This window comes from Nanorana parkeri, unplaced genomic scaffold, assembly GCF_000935625.1.
Source record: "Nanorana parkeri isolate BGI_ZX_2015 unplaced genomic scaffold, ASM93562v1 scaffold1444, whole genome shotgun sequence".
NCBI classification, from domain to species: Eukaryota; Metazoa; Chordata; class Amphibia; order Anura; family Dicroglossidae; genus Nanorana; species Nanorana parkeri.
In genome coordinates this window covers 22,274-47,477 of record NW_017307712.1, presented here as the reverse complement: position 1 = coordinate 47,477, position 25,204 = coordinate 22,274, and the positions used below count along the sequence as shown (strand labels likewise).

The 25,204-nt window shown below is 39.9% G+C and overlaps 2 protein-coding genes across 2 annotated transcripts; one reads left to right on the top strand and one right to left on the bottom strand.

Moving 5' to 3' along the window:
* The first annotated feature begins 5,352 nt into the window (after window positions 1–5,352).
* SLC39A2 (solute carrier family 39 member 2) lies at window positions 5,353–11,549 on the top strand. The gene is made up of 3 exons (XM_018570027.1): window positions 5,353–5,539; window positions 8,566–8,684; window positions 10,863–11,549. Exons 1-3 carry the CDS (start codon window positions 5,425–5,427, stop codon window positions 11,547–11,549), a joined length of 921 nt encoding a protein of 306 aa, XP_018425529.1. The 5' UTR covers window positions 5,353–5,424.
* A 7,176-nt stretch (window positions 11,550–18,725) lies between these two features.
* Window positions 18,726–19,667, bottom strand: LOC108798288 (olfactory receptor 5V1-like). Its single transcript, XM_018570021.1, has one exon. It carries the CDS (start codon window positions 19,665–19,667, stop codon window positions 18,726–18,728), a length of 942 nt encoding a protein of 313 aa, XP_018425523.1.
* Between the last annotated feature and the right edge of the window lie 5,537 nt (window positions 19,668–25,204).

Genomic DNA, 25,204 nt, shown 5'->3' with positions numbered 1-25,204 from the left:
TAGACATCATTTCATTACATGGTGCAAGTCCCTGTCCCTAGACCCCACCTCCAAGTTTTATACTTACCTGACCCCACTCTACTGAGATCACTAAGTAATGCATAACTAGGATATCAATTCATTCCAATGAAACATTCCTGCTGCAGCAGAAGATCCCACAAAATGTGGGCTTCCTTGATGCTAAACAATAACATCTTTAGATTCCCATTTGATATTGTTTTGAACTGATACCGCTGAGATCTAGACCTTGAGAGATCTTAGGCTTAGGTGTTTATCAAGTCACTGCCGGATGAGCTCTATAACATTTTGCACTTGTGGAGTTGTTCTTGTCAGTCTTACCCCTAAGGCTTTCTATGGGGAAGAGTACTAGAAGGAGAAGCAGGAGCCAAATCCAAATAGGAAGTAAAAGCTAAAGTACTTAATTCGGCAAAAATCTTTAAACGATTCCTGACGACTTTTTAAATTAGTTTGACAACCTGTCAAGTCCTTATTTTTCAAAACCTTCAGATTACACTCTTCACACAAGATCTTCCCTGGTAATGACCTGTTTGGGACAAGCCCAACATCCTTGAAGCTGGGGCAAAAATGTCTATAAGAGGAAGGAGATCTAGAGAAATAGTGCCGATGTATGCTGATGTCTGCTGAAGAATTTAGAATGGTCCTTGATATCCCTGAAGGGTGAATGATGCTCTGATCTAACAAAGCTGAAAAAAACAGTAGATAAGTCAAAACACATATGCCAGAGCAAGCATGATACTAACAGCAAACTGTACAATGCCCTACCTTCTTGGCTGGTCTCTAGAGGGAGGTGAGTGGTCCATGCTTCTCAGCTTTATACACAGAATCTGGAAGTATGCATACCAGATATAAGTAGAGTAGCCCATAGTCACTGTGGCCCCCATCCCAAAGTCACTGTATGAGGGGGGCAGAGGCAAATGGGAGCTCTGTAACCCACACATACAAGAGAGGGACAGTCTGAGTTGGTAGCTCCTGGGCAAACAAGGCCATTTAAACAGTGGCACAGGAAGCATGTACAAAATCATTAGACACAAACTTGGCTATCGCACCTGGGCAGTATGGGCCTGGAACAAGATAAATGGCTGCTGCACATGAACAATGCGGTATGGCAGACCCATGCTGATGGAATGTATAAAGTTAATTTTGAGCAGCTCTGCCATTGATATAGATGGCCTGCTAAGCAGCTATGCGAGCGGCTGGTACAGCAACACAGGACAACGGTCCTATCCGCCCATTACCATGGATGTACTACTCAGAGTGGGAGAAGCTGAACCACCTTGCACTGGTTTTCCCCTGATTCTTACAAAGGTAAAGACCACACACACAGACATATTTTTTGAAAGCACAGTGGCAAAACCCTGAAGATCATGGATCATAAAACCAAAACTATAGAAATGCATGCATCCTAATCAGACCTATATGTCTGGACAGTGGGACCTCACCAAGGAGAAGGTACATAGGTGGACAGCCCTGACTTTGCCAGCTAGGGTTTTTTCCTGTGTGGGGTAGAGGAGACAGAGTCTACCCAACATATGCTGCCACTGAACTGTCAGGCGAAGGGCACTGGAACAAATAACAGCTAAACCAGCATCTGAGACTCAAATGGTTAAAAAAAGAAAATCACTTTTACAATTTTTTTTTTTTTTTTTTACAGTCCTGGCCAAAAAAGAAACAAAAGGAAACCACTATGCATTCTCTTTAAGGATTACTTTCCAGGAATGAATTGTACAGTTGCCATGTTACTTATGTGTTACTTATGAAATACTTGCATGGACTTTGGTCATATTTATTTTATATTATGTAATCATTCAGTAGTTGTATGAACTAAAGTTATCTAAATGCCTCTTACATCTCCATATGAGACGGTTTTCACATTTTCGCATTGTCTGACTTTCAGAACATGAAAATAGGCAATCAATACCTGCTGTTGTGGAAATTTTATTAGGATGTGTTTTTAGTGTATTGTAATGTTTTGTCATTAGTCTCTCAGTGTCTTGGTTTAAATAGACACTGGGGGATTAATCCATTGGAGGAGATTTCTTATGCGCAGCGGAGCAGTGTTGTCTTGGCGAGTGTATGGACGCCGGCTGGGGCCCCCCGTGCAATGCATGGATTTATTAGCTTGCGTGGATACATTTGTCTTGAACGCAGTATATGAAAGGAACGTGCGTTTGTTCTCTCTGGGGTGCCTGATCAACACGCTTGAGATGATATAACGTTATCCCTGTGAATGAGCGCGCATGAGAATCCTAGTAACGTTATGTGGCATTGCTCACTGAGCAACGCTGGATAAAGTCACTCCGGTGGTCATTGATGTTACTACATGTGATTTGTTAGCTGACTCCTGTTCACTTCCTGTCTGACATCACTTCCTGTCTCGCTGTTTGAGACACCCCTTCCTGTCTGACATCACTTCCTGTTGGGCAGGTATAAACAATAAACACACCTGCGTTCAGGTCTCTTAGCATGGGATTAACGAACAAGCAACATCTGTCTCCTGACTCTACATGACTCTATGGAAGGGAAATACTTCCAGTCCTTGCATAAAGGAGCGTAGTACAACGGGGGAAATTCTTTGCGTTTGGCGCAGCTTAATGCGACATGGATTTGTGCGTTGAACCAAGTGAATTTCCATAACACTGCTGTACACAGTGCTTGCAATGAACTACGTAGAATAAGTTGCAGTGACTTTGTTAGCATATTAAAATACGAATAAAACCAAAACTATTGAAATGCATGCATCCTATGTATAAAAAAATAGACTAAGACAAAAAATGATCTTTAGCATAGAAAGGGCATCTTATATTACAAACGTATTTTATTGTAGCTCTGTATACAGATTGCAGTAACGGTTACAAATAGTTTACTATTTTGTTGAGAAAGATGGTTTATGTGTGTGTATGTATATAGAGGGTACAACTAGAGCAGCTTGTGCACTAAGGAATAGTAGTAGAAAATAGTAGCAGGTTAAGAATGTGGCTACAATGCATATGCATTAAAGTGAACCTTTACCCATATCTTTAAAATAACAACAAACACATCTTTAGAAATGTTTAGTAATGACTATCTACAATCACATACTTCTAGATAATTGCAGGATTTGTATTCTTTGCATTCCTTATTTCTCTTTTCTTCCCTGGTCTTCTGACAGTGGCCATGTATATATAGTGGCAGATTACCAGCTCTCCTATTACTCCTGGAATTCTGGCACATGTGACTAGACATGTGACAAGAACGTGTGACCATGTTCATCATCTGAGGGGAGGAAAATGCCTTTCCCCGAGGTCTCATGAGATTACAGATGAGATTTCCAAGCAATGCTCTGCTTATGACAAGGCAATCCCAGTGTGCATTGCATTGCCAAGCTGAAGTCATTTTGCCTTTTCAAAGCAGGAAGTGAATGCTCTGCAAGTGTAAGTATTTCATAATCACAGCACTTTACACCTGACATGTTATTATTCATCATACATAGAAGGATGCATTGGTAGAATTCGATTTTTTGAGTGTAAAGGTCATTAAACCTTTACTTGTTTTTAATTGTACACATGGGAGAACCTGTGTGGCATGTAGATCATTTCCTTCCCCCCCCCTCCATTTCTCATTCTCTAGTGGGTCCCCTGCTGTGCTTTCCCCTGCCCCCTGTGTGGGTGCCTCCATCAGCTAAGCGGCTGCTGTGGAGGCACCTGTGCGTGCGCTTTCCTGGCCATGCCCGAAGTAGCTGTGTGCCTCCATAGACACACACAGCCCTGCAGTAGGCCATGCCCTCCTCTCCACCCAACAGGTTGATTGGTGGCAGAAGGAACCTATGTCTCATCTGCCCTCAATCTCCTCCCCCTTCAAGCAGGAAGTTTGGAACAGAGGTTCGCTCTGGGGAATGGCGGCGTTGACATGCGGCACTGACAGGTAAGTGTTGGGGGGAGGGGGACACATAAAAGGTACTGGGCATTTTTCACCCTAATGCAGAGAATGCATTAAGATAAAAAAAATGCCCTGCCTTTAATATTATACACAATATTTGGTGGTACAGTGGTATACTTTATATTGGTGTATTAGTTTCAATGGTATTACAATGGTATTACATTTTTAATATTGCATTATACCTAATGGCAATACAGACTCTTTGGCATTACTTGCATTTCTGTAAAGATGCTTATGAATTTCATATGACATCTGATCTAAATCTCAGGTCGACACCCAGTTTGCATGACATTTTTTGTGTTTAAAAAAACAAAAACAAATTAAAGTGTATGTAAAGTCACTAGTTTTGGAAAGAGTAGGAAATGGTTAGGACACCTGTCAAGCAATTAAAACAACAAAAAGGGCTAAAGCGCACTATCTGCTGGGTAAAAGACTTCAATCGGCTATACAGAAATGTACTGTAGAATAGTGAGTGATCAGGAATACAGTGTGCAAGCTCTGTCAAAAACAGGGAGAGGAACCCTGTGGGTACACAACTAAAATCACACAATGAGAAAGCGCCACTACTGTAAAGAAACCACTCACGTTACTGTTGTCAGCATATCGTGTGTCCGCTGGTCCTACAGTGCTGGGAAAATGTGCAGGGGAACGAACTGAGGACTGTCAGGGGTGATCGTGTGAACAGCGTGAACTCAGCTGGCCAGGCTGAGCCGCGGCTGCACGAGTATAAGGCGGTGTTAGTGCCGGACTGTACGGAGACCCCAATAGACTCTATTGCACTTTCAATTGAGGCTTGACAAAGAGGCAGAGCCTCGAAACGCGTAGCCGCCGGCATTGGACACCACCCTTGTCCTGCTCTTTACATTCCCCTTCGTTTTTGACATTCCAGAGACACCACCCCCACAGACTACTGGGGTCTCCCTTGTTTCCATGGTATCATTGTATAAAAGTATGATGCAAAGTAAAAATTCCTTTACCTTTGAGCTGAATGGGCCTCTACTGTACTTTATCTTTCATCAGCACTAGCAAAAGGCCAACTTGTCTTCAATAAGTATATAATAATTACTTTAGCAAACAATGATTATTGATACAGGAGCTGCTGCTTAGCATTCACAACCTTTCCAAGACCTTAATGAGTCACGAAATATTGGGATAACCTGGCAGACAGGTCAGTAAAGAGCAGAAGAGGGTGGGGTAAGATGGATGATAAAATATAAATAGAAGGAAATAATAAGAACACTCTGGAGAGGAGAGTGGAGGAGAAGGAAGGAGAGGAATTAAATCATTATAGTAAGAGTAACTAAATAAGTTGGCAGGAGGAAGAAATGGAACAATTATATATTCAGAAAGAGGTGAAGAAATTGATGTATGAGTAACAGGATAAGAGTCGGATGAGAAGCTGTAATAGCAAAAAAGCTGAGGAAATTTCATTGTTAGAACTGAAAGGAAGGACAAGTGCCATTTGTGAAGAAGACACCTGGTACCATCATGGAGCCCCTTCTGGCAGTAAAAGTTGGATGTTTGGTGGCTCTTCTGTTCCTGACGTTGATTTGTGGGATGGCTCCCGCCTTTATCAGCTGGTTCCTGAAAAAAAGTGTCACAGGTACCAAACTGTCACTGTATTTATTTTGGACATAGGGACCTTTTCCATTGTTCTCAGTGCGGGTTTGTCAAAACTTACTCAAGTATCTGAGATAGCTTTATGTAACACAATGTTCTCTTCAAAATGTTATCTTGTGTGTATTAACTTAAGTATAGCACACTTATATAAACACAGCTATCAATATGTAATATGTAAGCAAACTAACACTGAAAATCAGTGTATTTTATACGTGTTGCTGATTTTTTTTCCTGCCTCCCTTTTCTGATTACATATAAAATGAACAACCTACACCTAATATGCACTTATTGTTTTTTCAAAAATGTGTGCTCATTTGTTGAATGTTCGCAATACAGAAAGACAAATGATATGTGTTGTTATGTGCTGTTAAAGGGAATATATGAAGTGTTACTGTGTGTGTGCATATGGATTTATTTAAAAATATAAAAGATACTTGTAATGATAACTACTTCCTGATTCTTGTTAGGAATATGTGAAAAATAAATGTCAAAACTGTAAATAAAAACTACATTTGTGTGGGTTTGTGATAAAAAGGTATGCTTGTATATAATAATAATAATATTGCTATTGATTGATGTTTTACCCAAAATGTACACAACTTTAATCTGAATTATATACAATTTTCCAGGTGAATCCAATTGAAACTTGTGCATCTTGGGTGAAAAATAGATTGATCGATAGACCCCTAAATTAAAGAGTGTGTGACCTTACTAAATAACTGCTTACAAATGTGGAATAGTGGTTTCCACTTATATCACCACTTGGTCTTTAAAACCAATCCAGGTTAGGTGTCTGTAGCAACAGATTTATCATCCTAAAGACTAAATGTAATACAACTGAAATTCAGATGTGATGAACACTTAGGGGTATACCTATAAAGCAGTGAATGTAACTTTTACCAAACATTCACTCAGGTAAATCTTCCTGGTGCATGTGGTTTAAAAGACAAATATTGATTTGTTTTGGATGTACACTCTTGTGTCTTCTGTGTCCCATTTGAGAGATTTACTGTAACTTCCTGTCCTATAGACACAACAGGAAGCAAGAGGAGATCTCTGCAAAGTGAGGTAAATGCCCTCTTAGACAGTGGTCACAAATACAGGTTTCTCCATTGAAATATTTCTCCTCTAATTCTGTTCTGGTGACAGCTGAAAATTGTTTATTTTCCGTTCTTTCAGTCCCAGAGACAATGGGCACCAGGACAAATCAAGAGGGTGAATCCCCACAGCAATGAAAAAGACAGCAATTAAACATGACAGGGGTTCTAAGCCTTCCCTATGGTATGCAAAATAAAATTTAAAAAAGGTTTTGGGTCCACTTTATTTGTTCCAGAGGTTAGTCTTACACTGAAGTGTTCATCCTGTATATTTTAGCTTGGTATTTAGATGGTCAGCCTGGTGATTGGGGGAAAAGAAACACTACAGCGCTGTGTGTTCATTTTACAGTATGTTGGATTTAACATCACCTTTGTGTATTAGTATACATTGATCAGCCATAACATTCTCACCACCCACCTAATATTAAGTAGGTCCCCCTTTGCCACCAAAACAGTCTTGAGTCGTTTAACACCTTGAACTCATTGTTGTGTTCCTCAAACCAATCTTGAACCATTTCTGCAGTGTGGCATTGCACATTATCCTGCTGAAAGAGGCCACTGCCATCAGAGAATACGGTCTCCATGAAAGGGTGTACTTGTTTAAGTAGGTGGTACATGTCAAAGTCATATGTTTAGGTAAGTGGTGTGTGTCAAAGTAACATCCACATGAATGGCAGGACCCAAGGATTCCCAGCAGAACATTGCCCAAAGCATCACACTGCCTCTGCAGGATTGCCTTGCATCCTGGTGCCTTGTCTTCGCCAGATCAGCAATGCACCCGGCCATCCACATGATTCATCAGATGTAATTCATCAGACCAGTCCACCTTCTTCTATTACTCTGAACTTTTGCTCAGACACCTTTCTATTGGCACCAACATTAACTTTTCAGCATTTCGAGCTACAGTAGCTATTCGATTAGACAGGACTACACAGGCCAGAGTTCGCTCCCCATGTGCATCAGTGAGCCTTGGCCACCCATAACCTTGTCGCTGGTTTACCAGTTTTCCTTCCTTGGACCACATTTGGTAGATCCTAACCCCTGCAGAACGGGAACATCCCACGACAGCTGCAGTTTTGGAGTTACTCTGACCCAGTTGTCTAGCCATCAAAATTTAGCCCTTGTCAAAGTCGCTCAGATCGATGAGTTTGGAGTTTTCCTGGCACAGGATGTGAAAGGAAATTATCCCCTATGGTACAGACACAAAAAGAAAAAAAACAAAAGACAAAACAGGCAGGGGTTCCTCTCTGTGGGTGCAAACACCTTTAAGAGACAAGAGTAAATACAGCCAGATATGTTGAGTGTCTGTGTATAAATCTTTTAGTGGTTTATCTTTATTTAACCTGAACTCCAGAATAAGCAAAGTTTGCCTAGCTATAAGAGTCATGTGTATTTCTAATTGAATATCTGTGTTCTTTCTGTATTTCGTCCAGATCTATGCAGTAGCCCAGTGTGAAACTTTACCTCTGAGCTAAAGACCGTCACAGCTGCTCTCTCTCCTTGTGCAGGGTGACTGGTCTTGTATCCACCCCACCTGAGGTTTTCTGCAGGAAGTCCGTAGTGGGGGGACTTGCTGGGTACCTCCCACAGCTCTGTACAGACAATGTGGAGCACTGTGATTATGTCACCACTACTACTAACGCAATATCTGCATTTGTAAAGGCATATGATACACACAAAGTGGGTTTATATCTTTTGTGGCTATAAAGAAATATATTTAAAATGTTTTTGTGACTGGAGATCAACTTTAACAATATACAGTCTATGAGTGCCTTAACATGGCTTTAGCATACTGACATTTAAAAAATATTTAAACAATGGTAAGGTTTTTTTTTTACTGTGGTCTTTGTTTGTGAATGAGACTGTTTTATATGATGACTTGCTCAGTTTCACATGACTGTTTTTGTTGCAGGCATCTATGAACTTATAATTTGCTTGATCAGCTCATTTGCAGCTGGCATCTTCCTGGGTGCGTGTTTGCTTCACGTAGTGGCAGGCTTCCTCTCAGATGCTGCCGTGGAACTTGCATATGTAAGTCTGCACGTCATTTACAACATCCTATAGTTATATTAATAGAAGAATACAGTGCACAGAAACAGAATATAATACCCGTTTGTTGGGTAAAATTTAAAAGTTGGGGTTACCACGAGTAAGCAGATACCAAACATGTCATGTGTTGAAATTGCATGTGCCCGTGCAATGGCGAAAAATTATGGTACTCAAAATTGTCCATGGCCGATGCTTTAAAAGCTTTTATTGCTCATCAATTTAGAGTTAACATCACATTATGTAGCCAGAATTATTGCGCTCACTCTGACGTTCGTGGAGATACCCAACATGTGAGACGCATTCGTTGTTAACTCGTTGTTTTCATTCATGTGCAGATGACAGGGTAGTTTTATTTTGTATTTATTTTATTATTTTTTACTATTTTATCACTTGTTTTAAAAAAAAAAAATTAACTTTATTGCTATCACACAGGGGCTAACAATACGACTACGAATAACTAAATTTTGATTTTTTTTGGAGGGGGAGGGTTACTACACATTATAGTCACTCTTTGTGCAACCTCATTGAAAAAGCTGGGATGTACTATATAGTTGTTGGGTCACCAACAAATGTCACTACATGTCTTTGAACAAGTTCTCTAACAAGAGGGTATTGCAGGAGTGTAGCTACATATAACTATACTGTAAATTCCATAAGACATCAGACAATAACCACTTGACATTCTGGATCAGGTCATAAGCTATGAGTCTGGGAACAACAGCACACAGTAGCAGACATGTGCAGCCAACAGGTAAAGGAATCACAAGTGACAGACAATGTTGAGTTTTGAAGCAGTTGCTATTGTTTTTGCTGCAGCAAGGTATACCATCTGTATAGCTGTAAATATGAATGCTGGGCTATCCAAAAGTACACAATTAGTGAAAGACCTTTCCAAAGAAAGATCTTTCAGCGGTCTGATTTTTCCTGCGACCCAGTAATGTGGAAGGCCTCTTCCTAACTCCAATCTAATGCGTTCTTATCAGAAAACCACAACCCACAGAATTTGGTAGGAGAGCTATAGTAAAGGATTTTGTTTGTATAAATAGCAAAAGAAGAATTTACTGTATAATGGAGATAAACGCTTCAGTAACATTTATTTGTCTGGTTCTTAATACTTAAAGGAGAACTATGAGGTGAGTGCTTTTCACTCACCTCATAGTTCTAGCCGACCTGTGACAATGAGACTGTCACAGGTCGGCTCAGTAGATCGGGAGGTGAGCGAACAAATACCGGCGTTCGCTCACCTCTCAATCCTGTCACGGCTCTCTGCCATGACAGGGGAGGGGCTGGATCCCCCTCTCCCCGCTCCGATCCGCCAGCGCTGACTGGCGAAACGGACGGGGGAGGGGGTGGGTACAGCTGGCTCTGCCTCTAGATAGGCAGAGCCAGCTGTCAGTCACGCAGCTGGGCGGATCCCGGCACAATTGTCGGGATCTGCTTCAGCTGCGGCATCTCAGTATACTGCGAGCAGCAGCTCGCGGGATACTGCGGCGTCTCAGTATACCGCGAGCTGTAGCTGTATACCGAGTCTAGGGTGACGGGAGGATGCTAGTTTGTGTCCTCCCGTTACCCTAAGGAGAACTATTTAGAAAAGCTTTAACCCCATAGTTCTCCTTTAACACAAATACAGAGGACAGGAGTTGATATACTGTATGTTCTCTTTAAGAGGTTTAAATTCACAGGGGACGCGTCGTCTTGATACATTCTAATAAGTTGGATAACTATGTTACCTGGCTTTCCTGTATATTGTCAAATGATTTATTTCTATATACCAGTGAATGCTTTGTGTTAAAGCTTTTATTAACAAACGGTTGCACATTCCATTATGTGACAGCATATAGTGAAAGTACCCTCTCTCAGCATTTTATTAGTCCATATAATTCATGTAATATTTTCAGTTTGTATCAGCCCTATCATATTTCAGCGCATCTTTCTTTCTAGCGCTTTACTTGTTGATTTAAACCTTTCTTGTATATTGCCTACATAATTAAATAATCAGAGTATTGTACATGGATCCTTTTCCATAGAGTTATGCATATGGCTTTTGTTAAAATGCTGCATAAAGATCATGATGTCATATACATTACTACCTGAATGAAGTATCATCCATCCTGTAAGTTAGTTTTCCTTTTGTAATAATTTATCATTTCCTTTTTACAGATTAATTACCCTATGGGAGAGCTGATCCTGTCATTTGGCTTTTTCCTTGTCCTTCTCATAGAACGCATTGTACTGCAAATATCTCAGAGATCAGAGAGCACTGTTCAAGAGAACATCCCAATGCCCTCTACTCCACAAAGTCCTGATGATAACTATCAGGAGAAAAATGACCCTCAAAGTGAGAAATCTCTGCCACCTGAAGATCCACATAACCATGTCCATCCTCATGTATATTCTAATTCCTCCTTCCGCTCCCTTATTCTCTTTTGCTCCCTCTCCGTCCACTCAGTTTTTGAGGGTTTAGCAATTGGTCTTCAGTCCAACTATTCCAGTGCTCTTGAGATTGCAATTGCTGTACTAATCCACAAGGGTATCATTGTCTTCAGTCTGTCTCTAAAGTTAATCCAGAGCATGACTAGACCAGCTTGGCTAATCACTTACATAGTGATATTCTCTCTTATGTCTCCTATTGGGATTACTATTGGAATTATTGTTACACTAAAAAAGACCACCATAGTGACTCTGGTGCAGACCATCTTAGCGGGTATTTCCTCTGGCACATTTATATATGTCACTTTCTTGGAAATTCTGCCACAAGAACTAAATTCAGGAGACAGACCTCTTTTAAAAGTCCTCTTTATTATTATTGGGTTTACAGTAATGGCAGTCATAGCTATCTGGGCCTGAGGATCCCTTGTTTTTGTGCCACTGCAAAAGGTTAGTAATTCTTTGCTTTCTGAAAGACCAGTGTAAATCACTTTTTATACTTTGGAAACAATATCAGAGAGTGCATTACTCTATAAAATATACAACAATGTGACTGGGTGAAAATCTGGACTGTCAACTGAGAATGAAGTTGTGTGTGAACTTGAAAATCCAGGCCTTTGCACATTGTCATTAAACTAGCACTTCTTGAATGAGTAAACCATCATTTGGTTGGGTTTAGTTCCATTTTAGATGAAGGAGATATTTTAGGGTTCTTTCAACCAAGAGTTCCAAATTATTTTTTTCCTGTTTGTATGTAAGTATTGAACACCACTTGTGCCTTAATGAAGGAACCCTTGGGGGCACTAGAACATTGTGCTGGTGACATACTCTACACAATTACTAGAACATTGCATCTCTATTTTGGTAACTAATATGGGAATCTACAGTACAAAAGATGAAGATATGCTGGCAACATATTACATGATGCTTTCCATTTCCTGTTTCTGGGATAGCATCTTTACCCCTCTGAGATTACCTGTAACCGTAAATGCATTCATGCACACAGAAACTGACCAATGAAGTGGTGGAATGGGAAAACAGACCCTGGGTAATGAAAAACAAGACCCATGACTACTAAGATACAGCCTGTGACACAGGGCATGTCATGCATTAAAACTTTTGGAAAGTAAGAGTATTTAGCAACCAGTCAATTTCAGCTATCACACTTACAGCACTTTGATTGGTTGCTATGGGCAACATTTACACATTTCCTTTGCTCTAGGTTGTGTAATTAAATTGTAAGCACTTTTGTTTTTGACAAACATTTTGTTAACATTTACTAAAGAGTGAAGAGTTTGGAGAAGGCAGGAGAAGTGACCAATTTAGGACAACATAGCTGAACTGGAAAGTGAGCTGAATTGGAGAACTTTTCCAAATCAGCTATATTGGCCTAGATTGTTCACTTCTCCTGCCTTCTCCAAACTCTTCACCATTTAGTGAATAACCCTGTTAGTATTTTCTGGGGTAACTTTTGTACCGCCATTTTATAGGTTTTCTTGTCTTACATTGGAAAGAGGAGTATAATACGTACAGTATGTATGGCCCTCTGGTTGAAAAATTAAGCAAGTACCTTTGCCTTGTAAATATTTATTTACACAATTAGATACAAAATGTTTTTTTTCATCCGGTTTCATTTTATATTGGCAAAGCCCAGACATTGTGTATACTACCTCTATCTGATAACAATAAGAAGTAAGACGGCACCATGGATCTTCCACTACTGTGTATGCTACCTCATAGACAATTGCAATCATGTCTTAAATTGCAGGTACTAGAAGAGCTGCTAAATCTAAGAGCACAGATTTAAGAACAAGTCTTGTTTTAATAAAATAAGAGTATGCAGATTTAATGCAGTATTGGGGCCACTGGCTGCTCTTGGTTCCTAATTGTTTTTGTAGACCATTGTTTTTTTTTTTTGAGTTGTATATGATATTGTTACTGCTTGTACTACAGCCATTTTGTAAGTAGATGAACCACCAGACCTCTTGTGTTTCCTAGTCTGGCATTGGTTTTAGGCCAGCATACATAAGTAAAGGTTATTACATAATATTGTGCAATATTTTTGTTGTGTTGTGTAATAACTGTCTTGTCTATAGGGCATGATATATCATGGGGGTGTCAGTGTTACTAGTGATCAAGTATGTTTTAATAACAGAGATGAGCAGAGATAACATACCACTACAAATTACTGCCTCATAGGTAGCAATAAAAAAAGTTCACAATAAATAAAAAAGGCTAGTCTGAAAATCTTTTTTGACGATCATTCTTAGCCTGATGAAGAGGACCCTGCGTGGCCCCTAAAACGCTTGCACTTGAGTGGCAATATCGATCAATAAATGGACTTTTGCTGATTGCACAAGACATTATGATATACAGGTGACATCTCTTGAGATTTCTATCGTATGTCACAGCGCCATCCGTGGTCACAACAAGCACCCACCTGCATCTCACAGGGGAACGTATCCGGTAAGGAGAGCAGCAAGCCATCTTCTCATTATCTAGTCATAGGCTGAAGACACATATTTCATAAGACTGCTAGAGATCATTGCTATTACAGCCCCATTTGTGCGCCCTACATCCCCTTTAAAATGACTTGTGCCAAAGTTGACATTTCCTTCAACAAGATCCATTATAATTGAGATCAGAAAAAAAAATATTAAAAGATGAACGTGATTTACCCTTACCCCTGTTTCTTTAACAGTGCAAGGGATCATAATACAGTCATGAATAGGCGGTTGGTTACACACATTCTAGAGAATTATCAAACCGGTTTGCTCTGTACTTGGCACTTCAATGAGCTGTTTGTACCTGGTTGTAACGAATTATGCTTTTTGGGAACATTGCTTCTACTTCCCATGCTCTGCTCAAAATGTCCTCTGTATCTGTTGTACTTTTTTCTCTTTATTAAATAAATACTTTATCATTTAAAAAGAGAAAGAAATGGACAGCACAGAAAAAGTAAGGTGGTTTGAAAGAAAGACATTATTAATTTTAGTTTATTCAAATAGTCCATTTCACTACTGGAAACCAGTGTAAAGAATATTTTTCCTTTACTGACCTGAGTAAACACCAAGGTATAGAATACTGTCAATACATGTCCCAGGTGCTGCACAGTAAGTGCGGAAGGGTCACATGTGGCCCCCAAACAGTAGGTTGGGCACCAGGGATGTACACAATGGACTCAATTCAGCTGAGAAATCGTTAACCATAAAAATTGGGTGGAGGCCGGTGGCTTCAATAACCAACTGGCTTTGTACATTTCTTAGAAGTTGAAGCAGTTTATATACACATTTCAACTTCACACCTGAAGGCTATAACACCCAGCTTCCTAGAAGAAAAACATATAAACAAAAGATATAACACTGATACTGGGATAATGTTAAATGCACACTCATGCTCAACTAACTGCCTGAAATAGAAAAATAAATACAATCGTATCATGTTCATACATTTCTTAATCTTGCATTCAAAGGTTAACACTACAAAACCATTAGCTAATCAAGATATTGAACTGCTTTGTGTAATAGGTCAGGCTGCAAAGACTATTCACTTTTCACATTACTTAAGTCACACAGCTCAGAAAGAGATAGGTATGGAATTAATGGCTACTGCCAGTTTGGAGTTTAGGGATATATTTTTATGTTCCATATTAAAGAGAAACACTCATTGATTGAGATAAACCAAATTATGTGTGTGAATTTGGATACATAAATGATTATATGATTATATTTATCAGGCATAGCTATTCAAACAGTTTGTAGGCAAACACCAGCCATGGAGGGTTGTGTCATCAGGCCTAAGCATCTAGAAACCAAGCCTAACCAATGTATTCTCATTGGTGCATTCTTATTGGTGTAGATCTTAACAATCACAGTGTTATGCCTACTTGACTACTGAGGGCCATTTTGGAGTTTGTTCTCTGTGTGGTGTAACCTTAAACAAGCAAATGTAAAATCCAAAGGCATCTCCGAAAACATTGCTTACATGTTGTTTTTATTTGCAATGCCATTTTTAACTCTATTTTATACAAATTCAGACCCACCCCATTTGTAGCAGCCATGGCAGCTTTGGTCATGACAGTTCCCATGTTTCTATTCTCAGAGTTTCCAATAAAGGACAAGTCTGTTTTTAGCAAAAAGTAGTCAAGTGCACTCTTCCTAGACCTCCTAAGTCAAACTAACCTAGATACCCCCCAATCTGCAGTTTACATACTTCAACATGACAGCCACAGTCTCTTACACTGTTTACCGCTTTAAGATGGAAGTCTTCAGGTCTGGCCACACTGAGGGCCGGATTTCCCATAAGGCCAACCAATGCCCGGCCTCGGGGCAGCAGGTAGTAGAGGGGCAGCAGGGGTGTGGAATTCCTATCTCCCGATGCCCGGGCGGGTAGTTATTTTCTACATTTAGTCCTGCTTTGGGCAAGCTAAATATACAGCGGGGAAGCCACCACTTGTTTTGTACAAGTAATCTCGGTTACATTGTATGCAGCCTACAGGTCTGCCATTCTCCTTCTCCATGGGGGGGAGGGGGGTTGGCAGGTAGGAGGGGCACATTGAGGAACATGGCCTTGGGGCAGCAGAGAGAGTAAATCCGGCCCTGGCCACACTTGAATGTGTCTAGTTCCAGTAGCTTCCAGTAGCAGTTTATTTCAGCGCAAACAATAGCAATCATTTTACAGAAACAGTCACTATGTCTGACTACATTGAAGTGTGTTAGGTCTGCTGCTGCCCATCAACATGAGAATCACGCTTGATGGTAGAAAAAGCATCACTTTGGGTTAATAGTCATTTTACATCTGGGCTGTTCAACATAATCCCCTGAAACCCCTTGGAATCACTAGAACTATACTCTACTGCAGATAAACATCGATGAGACATGGCAGACTTTTTTTTAAGAAAAGCACTATTTGGAAGATTAGCGCTTAACTATCCTTGCCTATCCTTTCTGACTGAAATAGAACTGTTTTTAAATATTATTTATTGTTATATTCACCACACACACACACACACACACACACACACACAGACAGACAAGTACTGGTAAATAATTTATATATTAAAGATGCAAAAATACCACACGTGAGATGAAAGGTTTGTACTCATTTAACCAGTTGACATCCGCGGTGTTAAACCCCCTTCCCATCCAGGCCATTTTTCAGTATTCAGCGCTGCGGTACTTTGACTGACATTTATTCCGTCATGCAGCGCTGTACTGAAATGAATTTTATACCCTTTTTTGGGGACAGATAGAGCTTTCTTTTGGTGGTATTTATTCACCACTGGGGGTTTTATTTTTTTACTATATTAAGGAAAAATTACCGAAATTAAAAAAAAAAAAACCGTTTCCCCTATATTAAATGATAAAACATTTATTATTACCCAATTTTTTGGTAAAATATAAAAGATGGGGTCACGTCGGGTAAAAAGACACTAAACATGTCAAGCCTTAAAATTGCGTGCGCGCGCGAAACCTCAAAAAACGATAATACCCAAAATTGGCCCTAGGCGACGCTTTAAAAGCTGTTACCGCTCATCAGTTTAGTGTTATCAGTGATTGATGGCCCTAAAATGATTGCTCTCACTGCGACGTTCGCGGCGATATGTAACATGTGTAGCGCAATTGTAATTTTTGCGCGCTGGGGCACCGGACGCGTATTTACGTTTATAGGCGCGTAAACGTGGGGGTGGGGGAGTTAAACATTTTGGGGGGGTTTTTTCCCCTTTTTTTATATGTGGCTTTTATTTTATTTTATTTTTTTATGTGTTACTTTTCTTTTTTTTTATTTATATTTTTTTTTTGCACTTATTGTTATTGCTATTATATAGGGGGATAACAACCCCCTATATAATAGCAAAGGCACACTGACAGGTCCTCTTTATGGAGATATTAGGGGTCTCTAGGACCCCTAATATCACCTATGGACCCCAAAAGAAGCTGATAAAGCAGAGATCTGCTTTATCAGCTTCTTCTCTCTCCAGATGACTGACAGGTGAATGCGGAAGTGATGTAACACACATCACTTCTGCATTCACAGCCCGGACGGGGATCAGCAAGGAGCTGATCTCCCGTCCTCCTCCTCCTGACGCCCTCGGAGCCGGTCCCGGGATCCAAGATGGGGCAGCGGATCCCGGGAATCAAGGTGAGGGGTCGGGGGGGAAACCGGAAGCGCCGACCGGAGGGGGGGTGCCGCGAACGAGCACATATAGGTGATCGGCGGGCTATGGACCCGCCGATCGCCTATATGTGAAACACCCGGTAACGGGTGTGTGCATTTAGCGGGTCTTTTCTGCCCGTGCGTGCCCGCTAGGGGGCGCGCGCGAGCAGAAAAAAATTGCCGTCTGGAGACGGCAACCCGCAGATGCTGCAGTGCCGTCCGTCCGTTTTTTTACTACGGGCGGACGGCAAGAGGTTAAACAACTGTACCCAGATATACTGTTATTTTTTTTGGTAGTGTTTTATTCAATCCCTATTTATTTTTCAATACCAGTGTGCTTTGCATCTCTTTGCTGCTTGATGTGATGCAACCCCAATTTAGTAAAACGACATATTCCTTTATGCATTGCTTCCAGCAAGCAATGAGGATGATACATTGTGGGAAGTTCAGATAGTGCTTTGTAGTTCAGAAGGCAGGCTTTGTTAGAGTGGTTACACAAGGAAGTACATATTCACAGGGCTGAGTTAAATTGTGTCACTGTATTAAGGAAGTACATCCTATGGTCAAATTCAAAATGCTGACCGTTGAGAATAGGACACACAAATTGTATTCAAAAATATTTGGCGCATATATAATTCCTCAACAAATACAGTGCTGTCTTCTACCCATGAGACCATGGATTAATCAATATGTATAGGATATGTAATCTACTGTAAAATTATGTTTATTTTCTATATGACCACATTCTGTATGTGTTGTTTGGACAAAACATTGCTTTTAATTTTTTTTTATGTATGTAGCATACTTAAAATTCAATTAATATGATTGTTAAAATAAAATATTCACTAATCACATTCCCATACATATATAAAGTATGATACTTACAATGCTATGAATAACCAATAATCTTATACGGCTGTTTCCATATTAGTTCCAAGAATAGAACAATGGCTCTGTATTAGAAAAACAACTTTGCTAGTGATCAAAGGGTTCTATACATCCATATGAAATAGCAAATTTGTAGGTTTTTATACCAATTAGCACTGTGATTATAGCTCAGTATTGCAAGGTAGTTTGAAATGGTTTACATATTGACTTGGAAGGCCCTGATTCGGGATTCCCGTGCGGCTACCAAAACATTCCAGTCATGTCATGAAATTTGGTAAGGTCACTTAGGTAAAACATTCAGAGAATTTCAAAATAAATCTTCACATAAAAGGAATTTTCGAAGAATCATCATTCAGTACAGTTCATGGTCTCCTCACCCAGATGTCAATAATGCTGCATTGGGTAAGGGAGACTAGAGCAGCTCCCTACTACAAAACGTCCTGGACTGCGTATGATACCAAGCATCAACACTCACTTACAAGTGACCTTGATTTTCAAGAAATCATTTTATTCAAGCAAAAGTTTCATTGAAAGATAAATATCAACCAAACTCTATTCTACTGAAAATAACATTTGATTTACTTTCCTTTTAAGAGCCATTTTGAACTCCTTATTCCTTAGGGTGTAGATAATAGGGTTTAATGCAGGAGTCAAAACAGCATAGAGAAGAGATACTAGCTGGTCTTGTTCTAAGGAATCGCTAGATGTTGGCCTCATGTACATGAAGCTTATGCTTCCAAAGAAGATGATGACCACCACCAGATGAGAAGCACAAGTGGAAAATGTTCTTCTTCTGCCAACGTTACTATGTATTTTTAAAATGCTTGAAATAATTTGGATATAGGAAACCAGAGTGAGAAAAAATGAGCTGAGCCCTAAAAATCCTCCTGCTGTGAGGATTAGAATCTTGTTAAGAAAAGTGTCAGTACATGCCAGCTTCAGCATTGGTGGGATATCACAGAAGAAATGAGAGATCCTGTGTGAATTACAGTATGGCAACTGAGCTGTGAAAATGGTGTGTATAACTGATGTTGCAAAGCCAACAAGCCAAATACCTACAGCCAGATGGAGGCATTTGTGTTTGTTCATGATGATGGTGTAGTGCATAGGGTCACATATGGCCACATATCTGTCATAGCCCATGACGGAAAGCAGCAAACATTCTGTGCTGCAGCAGGAGACATAGAAATAAAGCTGAGTCATACACCCTCTGTATGAGATCTCCGAACTGCCCCCCACCAGACCCAACAACAACTTGGGCACAGTTACTGAAGAATAGCAAATGTCCAAGAATGATAAGTTTCCCAGGAAGAAGTACATGGGTGTGTGTAGTTTACTGTCTGACCATATGGTAGCTGTGATGGTAAAATTTCCACCCAGTGATATAAGGTATAAGAGGAAGAATATCACAAACAAAAATGTCTGTATTCTTTCATCACTGGATAGTCCAGCCAGAATGAAACCTGCATCTGATGTCCAGTTCCACCAACTCATTGTAGGATCCATTTGTCTGATGAACAAAAGATTACTGTTATAAAGCTTTGAACTGCATTCAGTTCTGGTTTCTGATCTAAATAAAACAAGTGCATTATTTTGAATGGCAGTGCTGTGTTGCTCTTTAAGTATAACCTGTTGATGTTGTTTCCGTTTCTGGAGGTTTAAAGTGTGTTAACTGCGAAAAATGGATAATCCAGTTAAACTCCATGCATGCAGCTAAATACGCCACTAAAATAATATTAGATGCCACAAAATGTATTCCAGGCACCTCTGCCAAGACAGCACAGTAAGATCCTCAGGCTCCACTGCAGCAAAACAACAGCTTTGTCAAGAACACAAAATGAGTCTACTGACTAAACACTGAATCAGCTCTAAGCTTAGCCATTCTCTCTTTCCCCTGGAGGCCCCCTTAACCATTTTATGCTTTTTTTTCTATACTTAACCTCATTGAAGTGTTAAGATCACTCACTTGTCACACAGGGTCCTCTTTTTCAGTAGTGGGCAGTCGTCCTCAATGATTTGGAGAACATCGCTGATGTGATGATGTCAGCACCACTCTGTAGCATTAGACAGTCAATATAGGGCATTGAGGTGAGGCCCCTTAAGTGGCAGGCCCATGACTCCCTGAAGGTGAAGCATCTCCTTTGTCTTCTTGGCTGAGTGACGCTAGATATCATTTAACCCAAAACACTGAGAACATCCTGTGTCGGGGACAGATCCAGATTTAGGAGTATTGCAGCCTGAGCTAGTGCTTCAATGATCACCCTGATAAGTCAGCACCACTAAAGATTAATATTTACAAATTGATTCTGAAATGTAATCAAATTAAAAATAATTCTAATAGAAGGCTAGCCATGTTTTGTGGAATGAATACATTGGATTCGAAAGAAGTAAAAACTTTGTCTTCTCTACTTAAAAAAAAGGGATTTTATATCTGATCTTCCTACTAATTTCCTGCTCCAGGTGGCCCCAGCCACTCAGATAGGAAGTGACGGGAAATCTTCTGAATGAGGGACACAAACAGCACTAAAAACCTGACAGAGGTTTGATCCCTTACCTACTCCATCCAATACTCAGAAAAAGCTTTGCATAGACCTCTATGTAAAAAAGTATTTAAATGCCAATTCCGGCCAGCAAACCTCAACTGAACATTTCTACTGCATGTGATATCCCATTAAAGCCAGTCTCTACCTTTATATTGTAATTATACTGAATTACCCAAGTAGCTGGGTCAGGTGAGTACTTGAATTGGAAATATAGATGGCATAAGGCAATCTTGCAGATCTGAAAGTGAGAGCAGAGCCATAACTATTTATCTGCATACTTGATTCATGTCTGTGCCTCAGAAAGTATGCACGCCATGGGATGGCCAGACAACTAGTTTGTGTAGAATAGGATGTGAACAGGGTCATCCTCCATATTTATTAAAAAAAGATTCCTTTATTATTTTTGTCTATAGTATATTTATAAGCTGGTTTATTACTGAAACAGACCTTATTTTCAATGCAGTTTGATTTATTTAAATGATTATATTGTATGCTGAGGAAAGGAACCTTTGAACTGTTTTGACTTTTGGTCATCAGGAGAGCATTTATGGGTAGGCAACATAGGTTCATTTTAGAGAAGCAGAAAGCTGCTTATAATTTCATTTGTTTATTTAGTTTCCACTGCTTTTTAAACATATAGGCATAACATAAATACTATTTTCTTTTTAAATGTTTGCTTATACCCTTACTTATTTTAATACAGTCTATATTAAACTGTGCACTAAGGTCATGAACAAGGCTGGATTTGCACCACCTTTAACAAGCAAATTTTTTTCATCTTCTTTTACTAGTACTTGTTAACCTGTCTTGGAATATTGTGGCAGTGTGTATACACTGAGTGGCCAGATTATTATGACCACCTGACGTTTGTAGGCAAATTAGCTATAATTAGCTATAATTTCGCGCTGAAGTTGCTAGAGGGCCAGACCATTATAAATAGGGAAGCAGGTTGTTTACCACGACAGTAGAAGTGATTTTTTTCTGAAGATATGGGTAAACAACGCGATTTAACAGCCTTTGAACGTGGGATGATTGTTGGCGCTCGGAGCCATGGAGCGAGTATCAGCAAAACAGCAGAATTCACTAAATGTTCAACAGCAGCTGTTGTTAAAGTGTTTAAAGACTGGACTGTCAGCCAAATCTGGGTCTGAACGTACGAATTGTGGCCGTCAGCGACTAGTCAATGTTAGGGCAGAACGGAGAGTGGCAAGACTGGTACAAGACAACAGAAGGGCAACAGTGCAGTGTCAGATTCCTCGCATCACCTTTCACCATCTCGTGGAGTCACGAGGCGGCCCAACAAAGTCATCTCGTGGAGTCATCTCATGGCCCAACAAAGTACTGATGGGGTGGTCATAATAATCTGGCCACTCAGTGCATATGGCTGGCACACTGTACCTAGTGGTAAACCTAGCTCTGGTCATTCAGGTGGGACAGCCTTATGGGGCAGCACATATTTAAAATCTAGTTCTGGGATGCATCATGAATTTGATGGTGTTCAGTAACTGGTCCCCATTTTCGCCATAATCATTGAACAGTGATCAGTTACACAAACCAGATTTGTTCTTCCATATCAGACATGAGATCATCATTTGTCTGCAAAATGATCCTCCAAATGATATATAACATCCTCATTTGTTTAAAAAATACTCAGTTCTACAGGCATAACGCATAAAACAATTTTCCACATCAGACATTTGATTCGTCAGAATTTTTTACACATGAAACATATTTGTTAGAAAATAATATCTTGCACATCAACTGTCATTTGTTAGAACAAATTGTCTTTACACCAATAATGTCAGAAAAATATTCCACATCAAACATATAATTTGTCATAAACGTTCTCCTTCACCTCAGACATATATAGTAGCGCAGTTCATCAGAAAAATTATCATTGTTCATCTTAAATAATATCAATAAAATCCACTAGAGGTCACCCCAGCTACAGTCATGCTGATGCTTGTTCTTTCGCTTGGGCAAACACCAATCCATCTTCTCAAGCATGTGAATACACATTTGTATGTGATACAATCATGTAGTCTCAGTATCTACAAACAAACGTGTGTGTGTATATATTACATGTTATAAGGTTAGATCAAGCCGACAGTAATATTTTTAAGTCCAAAAAACACAGTGGTATTCCCCCTGATTCAAAAATATGTTACTCAAAAAACATTAACCACTAAATATGTTTTTGATGCACATACTCTCTAATAAAGGGGAAATATTACTTTTTTGGGGGGGATTTAATCAATTTATACTGATTGCTTTGGTTTACACAGTAGCTGATAAACATATAAAAAGTGATATCTGACTTATTTTGCTGTAGCTCAGAATTCCACTTTATTTTGAAGCACAGACTAATGCTATTTCTATATATAAATAAGTAGTATGTATGAAATAGATTACATGAGATAAAAGATACTAAACAGCAATTCTGTGAATTACAACACCATAGTAATCAGCTAGAGTCTGTGTATCTAAGATTATAACACAATGCAATGTATTGTTTTAGCCTATTGTATAAGAATATAAATGTAGATTTTGTTACTGATTTGCAAAATGAAGAAATCAGTAGACGGGGCTGATGTGTAGTAAACAAAATATATGCATTTCATAAAGCAAAGAAATAATTTGTTACAAATCAATAATTTTATGCTACAGAAGGCTCACTTTCCCGGCAGTCCTGAATACGTTTATGTGCTTTGAATATGATGTCTGCACACTTCATCCTGTCAAATATCCACAACTCTCTCTTACTATAATGTTCCAATGACAACCAAGCTCACAATGCCACACTGAGCATCTACATGAGAATTGTTCTGCCACTCATGTTTTATGTAAGTGGATTGTCCAGGCTGTAGGGATGTCTGTAGCTTGCTGTAAAACAGAACATGCTAATAACACATGAGCAGGCTATGAACTGCTGAATTAATAACTCCATCTCTGTACTCTAGAGTGCTATATTTAGGTTTGTACCTTCTCTGTAGCTTAGGGAAAAAGGGAGTAGTAGAAAAACCACTTGAGATGCTTAATGATAAAAAGTTGTGCAGACTGAACTAATGAAGTATAAAAAGTAAACTTTAAATTAAGGAAACATTACAACACAAAGCTGCTGCCATTTTTTTTGGATAGTACCTTTATAGTAGCACAAAGAGCACTATATTAGTACATATGGTGAGCACTTTAAAGTCCATTTCCACCTTTGTAAGTGATTATCATGTATTGTGCATGATCTGCAAAGAGGTGCAGTGATGATGTGCAGTATATATGTGCACATTTTCATGACTCACATTGCAGGCTTTCTTCATTTTTTAATAAACTTTTATTAGGTCTGAAGCCTAGAAATTCAAACATTTCTCCAAATGAAACTCAGTCTGACACCAGAGTCAGATTGTAAAGCAGGCTGTAAACAGCTGCCCCCCTCCCTGTGATTCTGTGTAACACGATCACTAAACACCAGCTCTGCCTTTAAACACAATACACTGTCGAGGTTGCCACTATGAATACTAATGAATGGGGGGTGGAGAGCTCACAGAGATCTCAGTTGTAATTTACATAAAGCACAGAGGCATGGGCATATGAGGAGGAAAGATAACAAAAAACATAAGTAGCAACTGCATATGCCTGTTCAGTGTACATTGCTGGCATTTGTTTTTTAAAATACCTTCGCAAAGGTGGAAATAGGCTTTAAGGATGCAGTCCACTCGCAATAGCTTCTGTTTAAGGGCCTGGAAGCCCACTTTTATTTAAACGGAAGTTCACACATCCACCTTGGATATCCTCACAGAGGTTGTTCAGTACAACATCCGTGCACTGGTTGCAAAACAACACAAGTTTTGCGTCCTGGCTTCCACTTTTAACATTAATAATTTTGACACACCAGCCCTCTCTATAGTGCTGTCCCAAACTTGTACTGGCGGCTCCTCAGGCTCTCAACTCTCCCAGCCTCACTAGTTCGCCCATCCTTTCCTGGCTGTCTTCGTGTGCCTCACACACACCACTTGACTCCACTTTGACTATTTCCCTGCAGGAGCTCACCAGACTCCTCTGACTTCTGGGGGAGTCCTCCTGACTGTCTGTTCCTATTTCCCAGCAGGAGCCCTGAACCCTAGTCAACACCCTTTCTTAAAGTGATATTAAAGGCAACAAAATGTTTCCCTCCCCCCATGTAAATGTCTCTTATTCTGGTCTTCCTCTTCTTTCCCCATGTTTTCATGTGTCCCTCCATCGGTGCGACGTCACTCCGATCCAGCGCTGACTGCTCTGTCCCTCCGATCCAGCGGTGTCTGCATGCGGGTGCACGCGTCCATAGACTTACCTTGCGTCTCTGCTCGTCTCCCGGCCGAGAATCGTAACTGCGCATATGCCCGCCCCAAGATCCTTCGCGGCCGTACGAGCAGTTCCTGATTCTCGGCGCGGGAGCGAGCAGCGATATTGAGGTAAGTTTAAAATGATTGCAAGCGGGTTTTTTTTTTTTTTTTT